Source organism: Schistocerca piceifrons, chromosome 1, assembly GCF_021461385.2.
Source record: "Schistocerca piceifrons isolate TAMUIC-IGC-003096 chromosome 1, iqSchPice1.1, whole genome shotgun sequence".
NCBI lineage: Eukaryota > Metazoa > Arthropoda > Insecta > Orthoptera > Acrididae > Schistocerca > Schistocerca piceifrons.
The window spans coordinates 857,508,671-857,524,081 of NC_060138.1; the positions used below are offsets into that span (position 1 = coordinate 857,508,671).

The 15,411-nt window shown below is 46.7% G+C and overlaps 1 protein-coding gene across 1 annotated transcript in view; it reads right to left on the reverse strand.

The window, feature by feature from the left end:
* LOC124775985 (glutenin, high molecular weight subunit DY10-like) overlaps nt 1-15,411 on the reverse strand; it is a 151,578-nt gene that overhangs the window by 118,843 nt on the left and 17,324 nt on the right. Inside the window, exon 2 of the mRNA XM_047250829.1 lies at nt 3,889-4,399. Coding sequence (XP_047106785.1) covers nt 3,889-4,399 — 511 coding nt within the window. The remainder of the gene's footprint in view (nt 1-3,888; nt 4,400-15,411) is intronic.

Genomic DNA, 15,411 nt, shown 5'->3' on the forward strand with positions numbered 1-15,411 from the left:
GAGGCGACGGTCGAGGGTGATGCCAAGGTACTTAAGGGTGGGGGTGATGGCGATAGGACGGCCATAGGTGGTTAGATAGAAATCAGGGAGGCGGAAGGAAGTGGTGGTTTTGCCTACAATGATCGCCTGGGTTTTGGAGGGACTGACCTTGAGCAACCACTGGTTGCACCAAGCGGTGAACCGGTCAAGATGGGATTGGAGAAGGTGTTGGGAGTGCTGCAGGGTGGGGGCAAGGGCAAGGAAGGCAGTGTCATCGGCAAACTGGAGAAGGTGGATGGGGGGTTACAGCGGAAGCATGTCCACCATATATAAAAGGTACAGGAGGGGGGAGAGGATGGAGCCTTGGGGCACACCGGAGGAGGGAGAAAAGGTGTAGGAACCTGTGTTATGGATGGTGACGTAGGAAGGACGGTGGGAGAGAAAGGAGCCGATCAGACGGACGTAGTTAATGTGAAGGGCGAAGGTTTGGAGCTTGAAGAGGAGACCGGAATGCCATATGCTGTCATAAGCACGTTCGAGGTCCAGGGAGAGGAAGATTGCGGAGTGACGAGAATTAAGCTGGTCAGAAAGGAGATGTGTGAGGTGAAGGAGAAGGTCGTCGGAAGAGGACGACGGCCGAAAGCCACACTGGGTAATGGGAAGGAGGCGGTGCTGGCAGAGACGCTGGTGGAGGTGTCAGGTGAGGATAGATTCCAGGACCTTGCTGAAGACCAAGGTAAGGCTGATGGGATGGTAGGAGGAGACGGTGGATGGCGGTTTACCAGGTTTAAGGAACATCAGGATATGGGAGGTTTTCCATAGGTCGGGGTAGTAACCGGTGGACAGGACTACATTGTAGAGCCTGGCCACAGTGGAGAGGAAAGAGACAAGAGCTTCATGAAGGTGACAGTAGGTGACACGATTGTGACCAGGAGTGGTGTTGCATTTTGTGCGGAGTGTAGTAATGAGATCCTGTGTAGTGATAGGGACATTGAGTTCCGTGTGTGCAATGTTGTCCAAGTACTGGAAACCAGGTGCGAGGGGAGGGGCAGAGCTATCAGTTTGATCGCGGACATCCGGGAAGAGGGAGTAATCGAACTGGGGATCATCGGGGATGGAAAAGACATCAGAGAGTTAGGAGGCAAAGTGATTGGCCTTACTAAGGGAGGAAAGGGTGATCATCATGGAGAAGAGGATAGTAGGGGGAGGGTTTAGTTCCAGTAAGGCGACGGAAGGCTCACCAGAACTTGGACGAGTTGATAGGTAGGGTAGCATTTAAATGGGTGCATGTCTGTCGCCAGTCCCGGCGTTTCTTAGCCATGAGCAAATTTCGAATGTGTCGCTGGAGTTGCCGGTGGTGTCGTAGTGTGTCCGGTTCACGCATGTGGAGGAAGGCACGGTAGAGACGGCGGGATTCACGGAGGAGGAGGATGGCCTGTGGGGGTAAGGTAGGATGGTGGGGGTGGATGGCGACAGTAGGGACGGCCTCAGACAAGGTCTGCTGGAGAAAGGAGGCGGCATGGGTTGCATCATCAGGGTGGTGGTAGGTGAAGGGGTGGCTATCGACCTGGATGGAGAGGGTATCCCGGTAGGCATTCCAGTTGGCACAGGAATAGTCATGGACGTACTTTGGAGGAGGGTCATTACGAGGGTCGGGGCAGGGGCGACGACCATCTGAAATGGTGATGAGGACAGGGAGATGGTCACTACCAATAGGCTCCAGGACATCCACCGTTATGCAGTCAAGGAGGTTAGGGGAGGAGAGGATAACATCAGGAGTGGAGTTGGATTCGGGACGGGTGTGCTGGAGAATGGGAAGAGGTCACCTTGAAGGGAGGAGAGGAACCGATGCAACCGCCGTAACTGGGCGGCGGAATGACTATGGATGTTGAGGTCTGTAGCGATCACGTAGGAGGAGAAGGTACAGTCAATGTGGGAGAGGAAGTCGAAGGAAAGAGGGGCGTTAGGGCGGAAATAGATGGTGGCGCAGGTGACGGTAAGTCTGGGGTAGAAGTGACTAAGGATCAGGTGTTCAGTGGGGTCGGGAAGAAGAGGTTGGAACTGAACTGGGATCTGGCGGTGGTGACCAATGGCAACTCCACCACGCGCAATCGGGAGGGGATTATCGGAGCAGTGAAGGAGGTTGGGCGAAGTGTGGACGGTATGGTGGGGTTGGAGGAAGGTTTCATTGAGGAGGAAGGCATCCATGTGGTGGGTGGCACGGGTGTGCAGGAAGAGGTTCTTGTTGGCGGGAAGGGAGCAGATGTTGTTGAAAAGGATACGGTGCTGTCACGCCATGACAGGGATTTAGACAAGGGTGTCAAGATGGGAGAACGTGAAATGGGCCTGGTTGTTGGAGTAGGTGGCATACATTTTTAAGTGGAAAACGGAACGGGCGGCGAGGGAGACCTGTTGGAGGGTGTAGGGCCGCTGGAATGGGTGAACATTTTAGAGGACGATGGTGAGGAATCTGATGATGGGGTGGGCAAAGGGAATTGCCGGGAGGGGTGGGGGAATCCAGAGGGTGGACAGGAACGGTGAGTTCAGGAGTGGTAGGAGGGGGTTGGGCCTTACATTTCTGGGAATAAGTAGGATGAGGGAGATTACAGGTATTATAGGAGGGGGGGGGGACTGGAGATTGGGGCACTGCCGTAAAAAGTGGGCTTGCCTACAGTGCGGGCAGGTGGGGGCCTCGCGGCACTCAGATATCGGGTGTGCATTATACCGCAAGCACCTTTGGCAGCGGAGGGATTGGGGAGGGGAACGGGAAGGGTCAACTTGGTAGCTTTGGTGAAAGAGAAGGGCACCCTCCTTCAGGAGATGGTCGATGGAGGGGGCGCGTTCGGAAGAGACCTGCATAAGGCGGGTGGGCCCGGCTGAGTTATGGATGCGGCGAACCACACGCACCTCCAGATGGGGATGCGCCTTGAGCTCGGCCAACACCTCCTCCTCCGTGATCACCGGACTAAGCCGAGTGATCACGGCGGTGAGGGTCGGCGGGCGACGTGGGGGTTGGGGTTGGCGGGAGGGAGGTGGGGTAGGAGCAGGGGTGAGGGAGGCATTAGGGCAAAAGCGGGTGACAGGGATGCGGGAAAGGAGATCTGTGTGGAGGGTAGGGCTGGGGGAGGAGATGAGCACCGAATCACGGCGAGGAGTGAGGAGGGAGATGGGGGCACCAGCAAAATTCTGGCGAAGGAAGAGGGTGAGGTTCCAGGCCTCAAAAAGGGAGGGGTCAGGATGGGAGTGGATGTAGCAGTAGGAGGAGGAGGAGGAGGAGGGTTCAGGGACAGACGGCGAGACATCCATGGGATCTTGGACAGGTGAAGGGGGACGAGGCAAAGCCTTTTTTGATGCAGAAGAGGCAGGGGTGGCGCTAGGGCGTTTAACGGCGGCGGCGGAGGTATGGGGGACGGGAGCAACTGGAAGGTGGCTTGGAGGGGAAGATCCCGATGCTGGAGTTGGCGCCGGAGATGGTGAGGGTGATGGTGACGGTGATGATCGATGAAGAGGGCGAAGGGGAAAGTTGAGCGTGGGCCGTGGCCCGACGGGCCACCACCCTAGCGGGGACCACAGAAACAGAAGGAGCAGAGGGGAGGAGTGGAGGGAAGGGATCAGAGGAGGCGAGGCAGGGAGGAGCCGGGGATGGAGCAACAAAGAGTGAAGGAGATGGGAGAGTGAGGAGTGGTGGGATGGATTGAGGGGGGGGGGATTCGGCACACCATGTGATGGTGGTGGCGGCGGCGGAGGGAGATGTGTATACTACGGCAGTTATGGTGGCTGTAGTGGTGGTGGTGGGGGTTGACATGGTGACAAGGGGAAAAGCACAGGACAGGACAAAGAAGCAAACGAGCGACAGACATGGCGATGAGAAACACAGAGTAAAAGGGATGGAGAAACGATGAAGGAGACTGGGGTTGAAGTCCCACTCTGCTGCTGCTGGCGGGGGAGGCGACCTGGCTGGTCGGCCGGTGGGGACGCTGCTGCTGCTGCTGGCTGGGATCGCTGCTGGCTGGGACCGCTGCTGGCTGCTGGGCACTGGCTGGCTGCTGGACGCTGGCTGGCTGCTGGACGCTGGCTGGCTGCTGGTTGCTGGCTGGCTGCTGGACGCTGGCTGGCTGCTTGACGCTGGCTGGCTGCTGGACGCTGGCTGGCTGCTGGACGCTGGCTGGCTGCTGGACGCTGGCTGGCTGCTGGACGCTGGCTGGCTGCTGGACGCTGGCTGGGACCGCCGCTCGACGCTGGGTGGGACCGCCGCTGGACACTGGCTGGGACCGCCGCTGGATGCTGGCTGCTGGCAGGAACTGCTGCTGACTGCTGCCAGGAACCGTTGCTGGGTGCTGGCAGGAACCGCTGCTGGCTGGGACCTCTGCTGACTGCTGGCTGCTGACAGCTGGCTGGACCACTGCAGGATGGCTGTAACCTGCAATATACCTAATGCTTCGATTAGAACCGAAAGGCCAATCGAAGGGCGGTATCCTACCGGATTAGCGCCGGAGATGTTCTCCATAACTGCGACTGTGGAGCTGAAGAGGAGTTCAGCTAAATGTTCTTCACCTGCTGCAGGAAAGACCACAACACCACAAAATGATTACACGATGTGGTGTCGTAGCAAAAGATCCCCCAACGTAGGTGAAAATCTTATTAACAACAAACCATATAACCATATACAGAGTGGTCCATTGATAGTGACCGGGCCAAGTATCTCACGGAATAAGCATCAAACGAAAAAACTACAAAGAACGAAACTCGTCTTGTTTGAAGGGGCAAACCAGATGGCGCTATGGTTGTCCCGCTAGATGGCGCTGCCATAGGTCAAATGGACATCAACTGCGTTTTTTAAATAGGAACCCCCATTTTTTTGTTACATATTCGTGTAGTACGTAAAGAAACATGAAGGTTTTAGTTGGACCAAACGTCAACCACGACCTGCAACAAATTTTGACGCCCAAGTAGGTGTTTTAGCTGCTGTCGCGGCTAGTCCGCACATCAGTAGCAGACAAATTGCTCGAAAATCGGGAATCTCAAAAACGTCGGTGTCAAGAATGCTACATCAACGTCGGTTGCATCCGTACCACGTTTCTGTGCACCAGGAATTGCATGGCGACGACTTTGAACGTAGTGTGCAGTTCTGCACTATTAGGCAACGGAAAATCCACGATGGTTGCGACAAGTGGAACATCAGCGACCTTGGCGGGTTAATGTATGGTGCGGCATTATGGGAGGAAGGATAATTGGCCCCCATTTTATCAATGGCAATCTAAATGCTGCAATGTATGCTGATTTCCTGCGTAATGTTCTACCGATGTTACTACAAGATGTTTCACTGCATGACAGAATGGCGATGCACTTCCAATATGATGGATGTCCGGCACATAGCTCACGTACGGTTGAAGCGGTATTGAATAGCATATTTCATGACAGGTGGATTGGTCGCACGTTCCCCGGATCTGACGTTTCGGAATTTATTTCTGTGGGGAAAGTTGAATGATATTTGCTATCGTGATCCACCGACAACGCTTGACAACATGCGTCAGCGCATTGTCAATGCATGTGCGAGCATTACGGAAGGCGAACTACTCGCTGTTGAGAGGAATGTCGTTACGCGTACTGCCAAAGGCATTGAGGTTGACGGACATCATTTTGAGCATTTATTGCATTAATGTGGTATTTACAGGTAATCACGCTGTAATAGCATGCGTTCTCAAAAAAATGTTCAAATGTGTGTGAAATCTTATGGGACTTAACTGCTAAGGTCATCGCTACACGTATTGCCAAATGTTTTGAGGTTGATGGGAATCATTTTGAGCATTTATCTTTTTTTTCTTTATTGTTATTTTGACACCTTAGACAAAAGGTGGGCCGGCAGCGGCAATATTATGCCGCTCTTCAGCCACAGTCAGTACAAATAGAAAGAATGAAGACACAGAAAAACGTAACATAATGGTGGACAAAAAACAGTAGACACATGAGTAAAAAACACGGAGCCGTTCACAGGTGTAGTAAAAAATAAAAAAACGGTCAGCACTGTACACGAACACTGATGACTGAGATAACACACGTGAACGTTGGAGCGTGGTGCGGTGAAGACACTGAAGCACGAACACGACGACACACACACAGAACCGATGGCGATGATCTCCGGCGCGCCAATGTTCACTTGACGTGTGCGAGTTCGGGGACCTGCCAAAAGGGGAAAAGGTGGGGGAGGAAGGAGAGGTGAGAGTGTAGATGCCAGTGGCAGTGGAGATGGAACGGCTAGGAAAGAAGGTACGGGGGTAGGGGAAGCCTGGGGGGAGGAGAGAGGGAGGAAGGGACGAGGGAGAGAAGGGAGAGAGGGTGCCCTTAGGAAACACAGGAAGGGGATAGGAAAGATCAAAGTTGATAGGAGGGGTAGAGCATTTATCGCATTAATGTGGTATTTACAGTTAATCACGCTGTAACAGCATGCGTTCTCAGAAATCGTGATCCACCAACAACGCCTGACAACATGCGTCAGCGCATTGTCAATGCATGTGCGAACATTACGGAAGGCGAACTACTCGCTGTTGAGAGGAATGTCGTTACACATATTGCCAAATGCATTGAGGTTGACGGACATAATTTTGAGCATTTATTGCATTAATGTGGTATTTACAGGTAATCACGCTGTAACAGTATGCGTTCTCAGAAACGTTAAGTTCACAAAGGTACATGTATCACATTGGAACAACCGAAATAAAATGGTCAAACGTACCTACGTTCTGCATTTTAATTTAAAAAACCTATCTGTAACCAACTGTTCGTCTAAAATTGTGAGTCATATGTTTGTGACTATTACAGCGCCATTTATCACAAAGCGAAAAAAGTGGTCGAACTAAAACATTCGTATTTCTTTAGGTACTACACGAATATGTAATAAAAATTGGGGGTTCCTATTTAAAAAAAAAAACGCAGTTGATATCCGTTTGACCTATGTCAGCGCCATATAGCGGCCCAAACAATAGCGCCATCTGGTTTCCCCCTTCAAGCTAGACGAGTTTCGTTCTTTGTAGTTTTTTCGTTTGACACTTATTTCGTGAGATATTTGGCCCGGTCACGATCAATGGACCACCCTGTATAATGACCAATACAACGCGTAGTAGATTCAAACAAATATGTGGCCAACGCTCCAGCTATATAATCAGAAAGCGATTAACCTGTATCAAAATAATCATTATGAACTATGACGCTTTTATTTAATAACCGTTTTATGTATAATTATGCCATGTTATGTTACTCTGTACTACAATATGGACTGCCTGAAAAAATTAGTATACCCTTTTAGAGGTTTCCAGTTCACTCACGATTTATTTTTGCAACACACCATATCGAATACATGAAATGATTACATTTACAGATCAATAACACAAGCGGTTCTAAACTATCAGCTATCGATCCATGCTGAAACGTCTGTATTAGTAAATGGTGTAGCCTCCACTGGCGGTAATGCACGCGCTGACTCTAGCATCCAGTCGATCGTACAGATGGCGAATGCTGTACTGGGTTACGTTATGCTACGCCTGCTCGACCTGTTCACGTAGTTTTGTAATAGCCACTGCCTGACGAATCACTTCTCATCCCATCATACCCCACATGTGCTCGACTGGAGACAAGTCGCGAAATATTGCTGGTCAGGGAAGTAGCTACACATCTTGCAGAGCACGATGAGTTTCATGGGCAGTGTGTGGGCGAGCATTATCCGATTGGAACAACACCTCACCTTCTTGTTGCAAGGAGGCAAAAGAAGAGTCAAACGACATTCTGCGTAGGTAAACGAGAGTTGTAAGGCCTGGGGTGAGGGCAGTGTGTCTTGGACGAATGTACTCTATCAGACAGCGCTCACCAGATGTACGTCGTAGGCCCAAACGACCATCACTTGCTTGCAGGCAGAACCTTCTGCCATCGTTAAAGACCACAGCGCGCTATTCGATTTTCCAGGGATCCTCTGACAGCACCAGTCGATGCGATGTCTTGAGTCGAAGACAGACTACAGGTGTACGTGCCCGTACCTCCACCGCTAATAACCCGTTCGCAACAGTTTGTGTTGACACGTCTAGGCTCACAAGCCCTCTTATCTGTGCTGTGGTAGCTGTACGATCTGCCACTGCTGCCCTTAACAATACGACGACCCTGGTGGGCGTCTGTACTGCATGGATGACCAGAACTTCGTCTACGGGTATGAGAATGTTCGCGTGACCACTTTTACCAGCATCGTTGCACAACCGACGCATCACATCCGACTTCTGTGGTAGGTGGTAAGTTCCTATGGGACCGAACTGCTGAGATCATCAGTCCCTTACACACTACTTAATCCAACTTAAGCTAACTTACGCTAGGGACAACACACACTGCCATGCCCGAGGGAGGACTCGAACCTCCGACAGGGTGAGCCGCGCGGACCGTGAAAAGGAGTCGTAGATTGCGCGGCTACTCCGTGCGGCATTCCCTATTAAAGGGTAGATATAGATGGCTCTCTGGTAGCTATGCCACTACACTATCTGTTGGCGGACGATATTTGAACCGTTATCAGTACATCTGCTACCCCGAGGTGGCATATGTCGTCATCGGGACAAAATAGACGTCGTCTTTCCAAAAGCACTAATTTTTTCCAGCGGTGTATTATGTGTCTTCCTGGGACGTGTACACTTGGATGAGATTCAAGGTATCTGGCTGTATGAATAACGTCCGGAGGCCATGGAAAAAAAAAGAGGAGGCTGGCGATAAGACTTCAGTAATAGATAACGTCAACAATGAGCTATTTAAAAGTTCTCCAGTAACCGAGTAAAATTTTTTTGGATATTACTACGCAATATTGGCTACGTCGTACACAGTTCTAAGTGCGTGGTAGGTAGCTATACCTATGAGAGACGAGTAGCGCTATTATGCAAGAATTACCAATATTTAATAATAAAATATTTAATCATTACAGATTACATCTAACCGGGTATTCCACATACCTTGCATTACATTCATTACGAAAAGTGTGTTATAAATTAAATACGCAATACTGTAAAACGTTTAGTAATTTCTACAACGCAGAAAGAGATAAAAGAATAAAGAGTGTCCATTCATTCGTGAGTACAGTATAACACAGACATTGCAGGAACAAACTCATGACCAAATGACCATAATTTTGCAGAACATGAGGGATTGTTTCCTACATAAAATTAGCTATTTTTATCAGGAAAGGAAGATAGGTGCGAGTTGCACACTACATTTGCAGTGATGGTGAAACGCATCCGTCAGTTTTCCGTCTGTCCTCTTATATTAATCTTCGCCACTCTCATTACATCTGTATGTACTAATGTGAAAAAGTAACAGAAATTATTGTATTGACTAGTAGTTAGCTCTCATACACCCGTTGTCCTCTGGGTTGCTAGGTGCACCTCTTGCACAGGAAATGTTTGAGCAATGCCGGCCGCGGTGGTCGAGCGGTTCTAGATGCTTCAGTCTGGAACCGCGCGACCGCTACGGTCGCAGGTTCGAATCCTGCCTCGGGCATGGATGTGTGTGATGTCCTTAGGTTAGTTAGGTTTAAGTAGTTTTAAGTTCTAGGGGACTGATGACCTCAGATGTTAAGTCCCATAGTGCTCAGAGCCATTTGAACCATTTGTTTGAGCAGTCTTATTGGGCCCGCCATGTAGCGAGGACTTGACCTCGTGTTCCCCTCTTGTCTGTCATTTCGAGTCTCTCTGGGCAGAAGAATTCGCGAGGGCGGTCTCCTCTGATGCACTTAGAGCGACAAAGGTCACGTGTCTCGCCTAACTGTTACGAGTTTAGGTGCGCAATTTTTTATTTTATTTTTATCATTCTGTTTTTTCGCCGGGTTGCTGGGAAGATAAGGAGGCGATACACATACAGCCCGGGTGAGAGCTGCTTCGCTCGAATGACTTCAATCAGAATTGTGAAGATGTAGTTTCCGCTCAGCGTCTGGTGTTTCTTTTCCTTTTAGAATCTTTACGCTGGCATTTCGATCGATTACTAATGTAAGTAATTTTTTCGTAATTCTAGAGTAAATCACTTGTTTGGGTGAAATGGTAGCGTCATCTGTTATTAAAGAGTTGACCGATTGCTACACACTCGCAATCGTTTCACCGAATTAAAGTTCGTAGTTATTTCAGATTGATTCGTGTGATACTTTTGTTGGTATTAAGTTTTCTTCTTTGTGATGAAGATAAATGGGCAACTTCAAAGTTCCGTTGCCGTTTTCTTGCTTTTAAAACGAATTATCTTCTTGGGGTTTGTTACGCGATCTGTTTTATAAATTTTAGGACTTGCAATACGGCGGCCGAAATTCCCCGCAAGGGGCCTCCCGGCCAACAGTGCCATACGATCATTTCATTTCTGGATTTCTTTGTGTCTCTGAAACACGTGCTCACACCATAGCAAGTGGGAATCAGGTCCTTCTTAAGTAATCATTTTTAAAATTCCTGTCGTCGCAATGAAGACTACTCATCCGAATTTGCTAAAGACTCAATGTATAGTGTGGTTTTGCTATTTTGCTAAAGGATAACTATCCATGTTGATTGGAAGAAGTGATTGCCCATTAAAATGCCAATAGCATGCTATTAACTACTTTTTTATGCCAATGCTGCATTGGTCGATGCAGTTATTCCTCTGGTACAGTCGAATGTAGATACGGGAGTGAACCATTTAGGCAATGTTTCCGTTTACTTTTTTTCACCCTGCGGGCCACTCATTGGTGTGCTAACCTCTGTTTCATATAGGGCCTAATTTAAATGAGTCTACATGTATTGTTGTGCTATTTCTAGATAAATTTTCTTTGCATGCAATTTTCATGTGTGTAGGCAATCTAACCAAAAAATGGGGCATTAATTTGAAGCCACTTGTAATCAATCTGTAGCTGGACAATCCGTCCACATTTTTGTTGATTTTGCAAATATGGCACCCCGTATTCGAGTGCATGGGTACATTTCAATTTTTAATCCGCTGTGTAAACTTAAATTTTTAAAATCGGGGTACTTCAATGACTTGGTGCGTTACGTGATCTCACCTCTCGCTATTTGAGGGGATATTCAGCAGTGTCGGACATGATCGTTTTCGTGGCCCAGCTGTTGCATGGGGCTACTGGTATCCGAATCTTTGAACACGATACACTCTCCAGTCAACATCATTGTGACACCGTACCCCTCTCCCATGTGCGTCTTTCGAGGTGCGCCTTCGGCCCTGACTTCATTTTCATGGATGACAATACGCGACCGCTTCGAACAGCGTAATTGGGGAGGGGGGGGGGGGGGCTCTTACAACGAGAGGATAATCGGCGAATGGACTGGGGCCTACCCGTCCCCTCCTCTTAAATCCCATCGAACACTTGCGGGATGCGCTGGGGAGACGTAATGCAGCACGTCGACATGCACTGACGACCATGAAGCAGTTCTCAAACGCGCTGGTGGAGGAATCGAACGCCCTACCGCAAGAACATCTCAGCAACCTCGTGTCCAGTTTAAGAGCACGTTGCACAACATTACCGTCCGTGGTGATCACCCACCCTAGTAAAAACATGCCCAGTCCTTTATAATGTCCTGGAAACCATACGGAACCGTGGTGACTCCAGTGTAATTATTATCTTTGAATAAAGGTATCATTCCTGTTCTGCTCACTGCGTATTCCTTTCTATATTGTAACAGTTTCTTCTACGTATGATCCAAGTTACACCGATCTATATCACTCGGCAGTGACACATCGTGCGAAAGCTACTTCCGTCCTTACGTTTTGCGCAGAAGAGAAACTGACAGCACATTATAAACAGCTGTTCTGTAATGAAAACCAAACAGTGGAGGAGGCTCCCTCGAATAAACCATATAACGGTGACCTCGCAGCGATACAAGAACTAAACGAGGCTATGAATAAAACGAAACCCGGAAAACAACAGGACCTGACGGCATTATTTTTAAAGCTTTGACTTCTTTATTTATACTATATGTAACTTCCTGGCAGATTAAAACTGTGTGCCGGACCGAGACTCGAACTCGGAACCTTTGCCTTTCGCGGGCAAGTGCTATACCACTTGGAGCACTTGCCCGCGTCAGGCAAAGGTCCCGAGTTCGAGTCTCGCTCCGGCACACAGTTTTAATCTGCCAGGAAGTTTCATATCAGCGCACACTCTGCTGCAGACTGAAAATCTCATTCTGGTATACAATATGGCTTGGAAAAGATGCCAAATCTCAAAACCATGGGCAGTTGCACATGATATATCAGTCTTTCAAAAGGCTGAAGGAAATTAATGCAACAGTTTCCGTGAAATAACGTTGACGAACACAGCCCCTGTAATTTACACCAAAATAATAACACCTCTATAAATTATTGCTCAAAATCTGTTATCTGAACAACAAAATGTTTTTAAAAAAAAGCAGAGTCCTGTGCTGATAATGCTTTCACACGTAAACATGTCACACAGAAACAGAGTTCAATAGGGAAACACACATCACATTAATAGCCTTAGAGAAAAGCTTTCGACCATACAGATAGGAAATTGTTCTGGAAGATAAATAAATGATATTCTCAGCAAATAATGAAGGTGATAGAAAGCCTATACGGAGGTACAAAAATTATAATAAAGACTAACGATGCTAAGTCAGATGACGTACCTATAAACCAAGGGATCCGACAAGGGTGTATGTTATTACCCATACTCTTTAATATATACGTTGCCGATTGAGACATGGAAATAGCTGAGCCAGGCTTGAGATTATCACATGACATGTTTTTTCAATAATATGCTTCTTACAGACGACCTCGCAATCGTACAGGATAGTGAAACTTCGCTATGAAGATGCGTAATAGACTTAACCAAATTTTGAAGAATGTGATAAGGAAATATTCATTCCAAAAAGAAAAGTGAGGTGTTTCAGAAGGACAAAATTGCTGAGGACTTAGATTATGATAGTAAACAATACGGTAGATGGTTCAAATGGCTCTGAGCACTATGGGACTCAACTGCTGTGGTCATTAGTCCCCTAGAACTTAGAACTACTTAAACCTAACTAACCTAAGGACATCACACACACCCATGCCCGAAGCAGGATTCGAACCTGCGACCGTAGCGGCAGCGCGGCTCCGGACTGGAGCGCCTAGAACCGCACGGCCACCGCGGCCGGCAATACGGTAGAACAAGTTAGTTATTTCAGTTACCTGGGAAATACTTTAGGTGACCAGAATGAGCTCGTCATTGACAGCAAATTGCAGAAATATGAAATGATATACGAAACAATCAACAGAACACTGAGAAAAAAAGGAAAGACACAAAAATCAAGTTTTTAAAGTAATGGCCGCCTCCATGTTGCTATTTGAATTGAAACTTGGACGACTACTTAAAAGCAACAATGTAGAATCCAAAGAGTAGAAATAAAATTTGTAAGAGGATTGAAGAGCTGCAGAAGTTTAGACATACAAAGGTGGGAAGACATAACAGCAAAGCTTGGGATATGTGTTAAAAATGATAAGTCAAGTCTAATGAAAAAAAGATGGCTAGAACATCTACAAAGAATGCCTGACTCAAGGTTATCAAAACAAGTATCAAATTTTAGCGTTTTAAATTCAAGATCAATAGCAACCCCAAAAAGATAGCTGGATGGATACTTAGAAAACGGAACATACCATAATAAAACAAGAAGTTTAGTTTTTCGAAGTGATAATTAAAATTTTATGACTTCCTCTCGTACTCATGCTCGGAATTATACCTACAATTTATTTATCACTGCTAACAGGGAAGATCCTGCGACTGTACTTCTCTCGCTTCTTGCCTCATTAGGGAAAATACACGAAATCAGTTATTAAAACTAGGCATACAATGAATATAAAAATGATCTGAGATCTACGTATCGCACCCTTGCTACAAAAGTGGCTCAACTGAAAATTCTTCATATCTGAGTTTTTACTGTTACAGAGTTGAAGAAATATGCCTCAGTAATTATCAATGGTTTATTTCTGTAACCTGATGAATTGGCCGTTACAGGACAATTGTGTCGCTTTAATTGTTTGGAGTGGGAATATGCTCATGTCAACAAAAGCATTGCATTGTTAGTTGATGAGAGAATTCCATAGCGAACGGGTTGTTGTTAAGAAGTTCTAAACTGCATTGTTTTGAGTTGTGTCGTTCTTCAGGATTGAAGTCACAAGAATGCACCTTGATATTTCCTTTTCTCTCGCTTTAGTCAATCAAAGTAACCGTAAAAAGGCCAAGTAATTTTGATTATGACAGTTCTGAAGAATCAATTCATGGGATTTTACGTTTCACCGGTTTTAAGGAATGAACTGAAATGTTCCATTTCTGTGCTTTCGTGATAATAAGTTCGTTGTACGAGTAGTCTAATTTAACCGTTGATAGTTCTTCCAGTCCGACGACTGTGGTGTGAACTGTGTTATTTACAATTATCTGTTGTTGTTATTTTGAGTTGTGAACTGTGTTATTTACGATTATCTATTGTTATTTTGAGTTGCTTTATTATAGAAGACTTACTTTGTGACGTTCTCAGTTTTGTCTGTTTTGAAGAAGATTAGGATATTTTGTGTTGTCATTTTTCAAGAATATATTCACCCTTTTCTGTTCCCGTTTCATGAAGAATAATGTCGTTGTCAGCAGGGTGTTCTCCTGCCATACTGCAGGTAAATATGGACGATGGACATTCTGCTAATATGAAAAGAAGCCCATGAAACAAATGGAAGTGATTAGCTGCCAGAGGAAGATCATAGTGACATACTTTATGAATTACATTGTGATAGGAATGCATTATCCTTAATGAAAAAGGATCAGTTGTTGCTACTGGTTCTGATGAGGATAGAAGTGACATTTATCATGTTACATGTAGACTAAAAAGTAGATTGCTTAAAGCTTACTTTAACTAGTTTCCTGTGCCCGAAAACAAGAAGAAACATATTCAATATCTCGATAAAAATTCCAAAGAATTATTGTATTTCTTATTAGAAAGACGTTTTCGGTATTAATTGAATAATTGAACGGTTCACTATGATTCCACCACTTTCGAGTCTGATAACTGTTAGACTTGTATAATGCTAAATGATACTATCATTGGCCTGATACTTCTAAGTTCATGAAAGATCTTTTATCATTTAGCTACAATATAGCAGGTCAGCAACTGGAAGCAGTTAATTCCATAACTTATCTGGGAGTAGGCATTAGGAGTGATTTAAGACGGAATGATCATATAAAGTTGATCCTCGGTGAAGCAGATGACAGACTGAGATTCATTGGAAGAATCCTAAAGAAATGCAATCCGAAAACAAAGGAAGTAGGTGACAGTACACTTGTTCGCCCACTGCTTGAATACTGCTCACCAGTGTGGGATCCGTACCACATAGGGTTGATAGAAGAGATAGAGAAGATCCAACGGAGAGCAGCGCGCTTCGTTACAGGATCATTTGGTAATCGCGAAA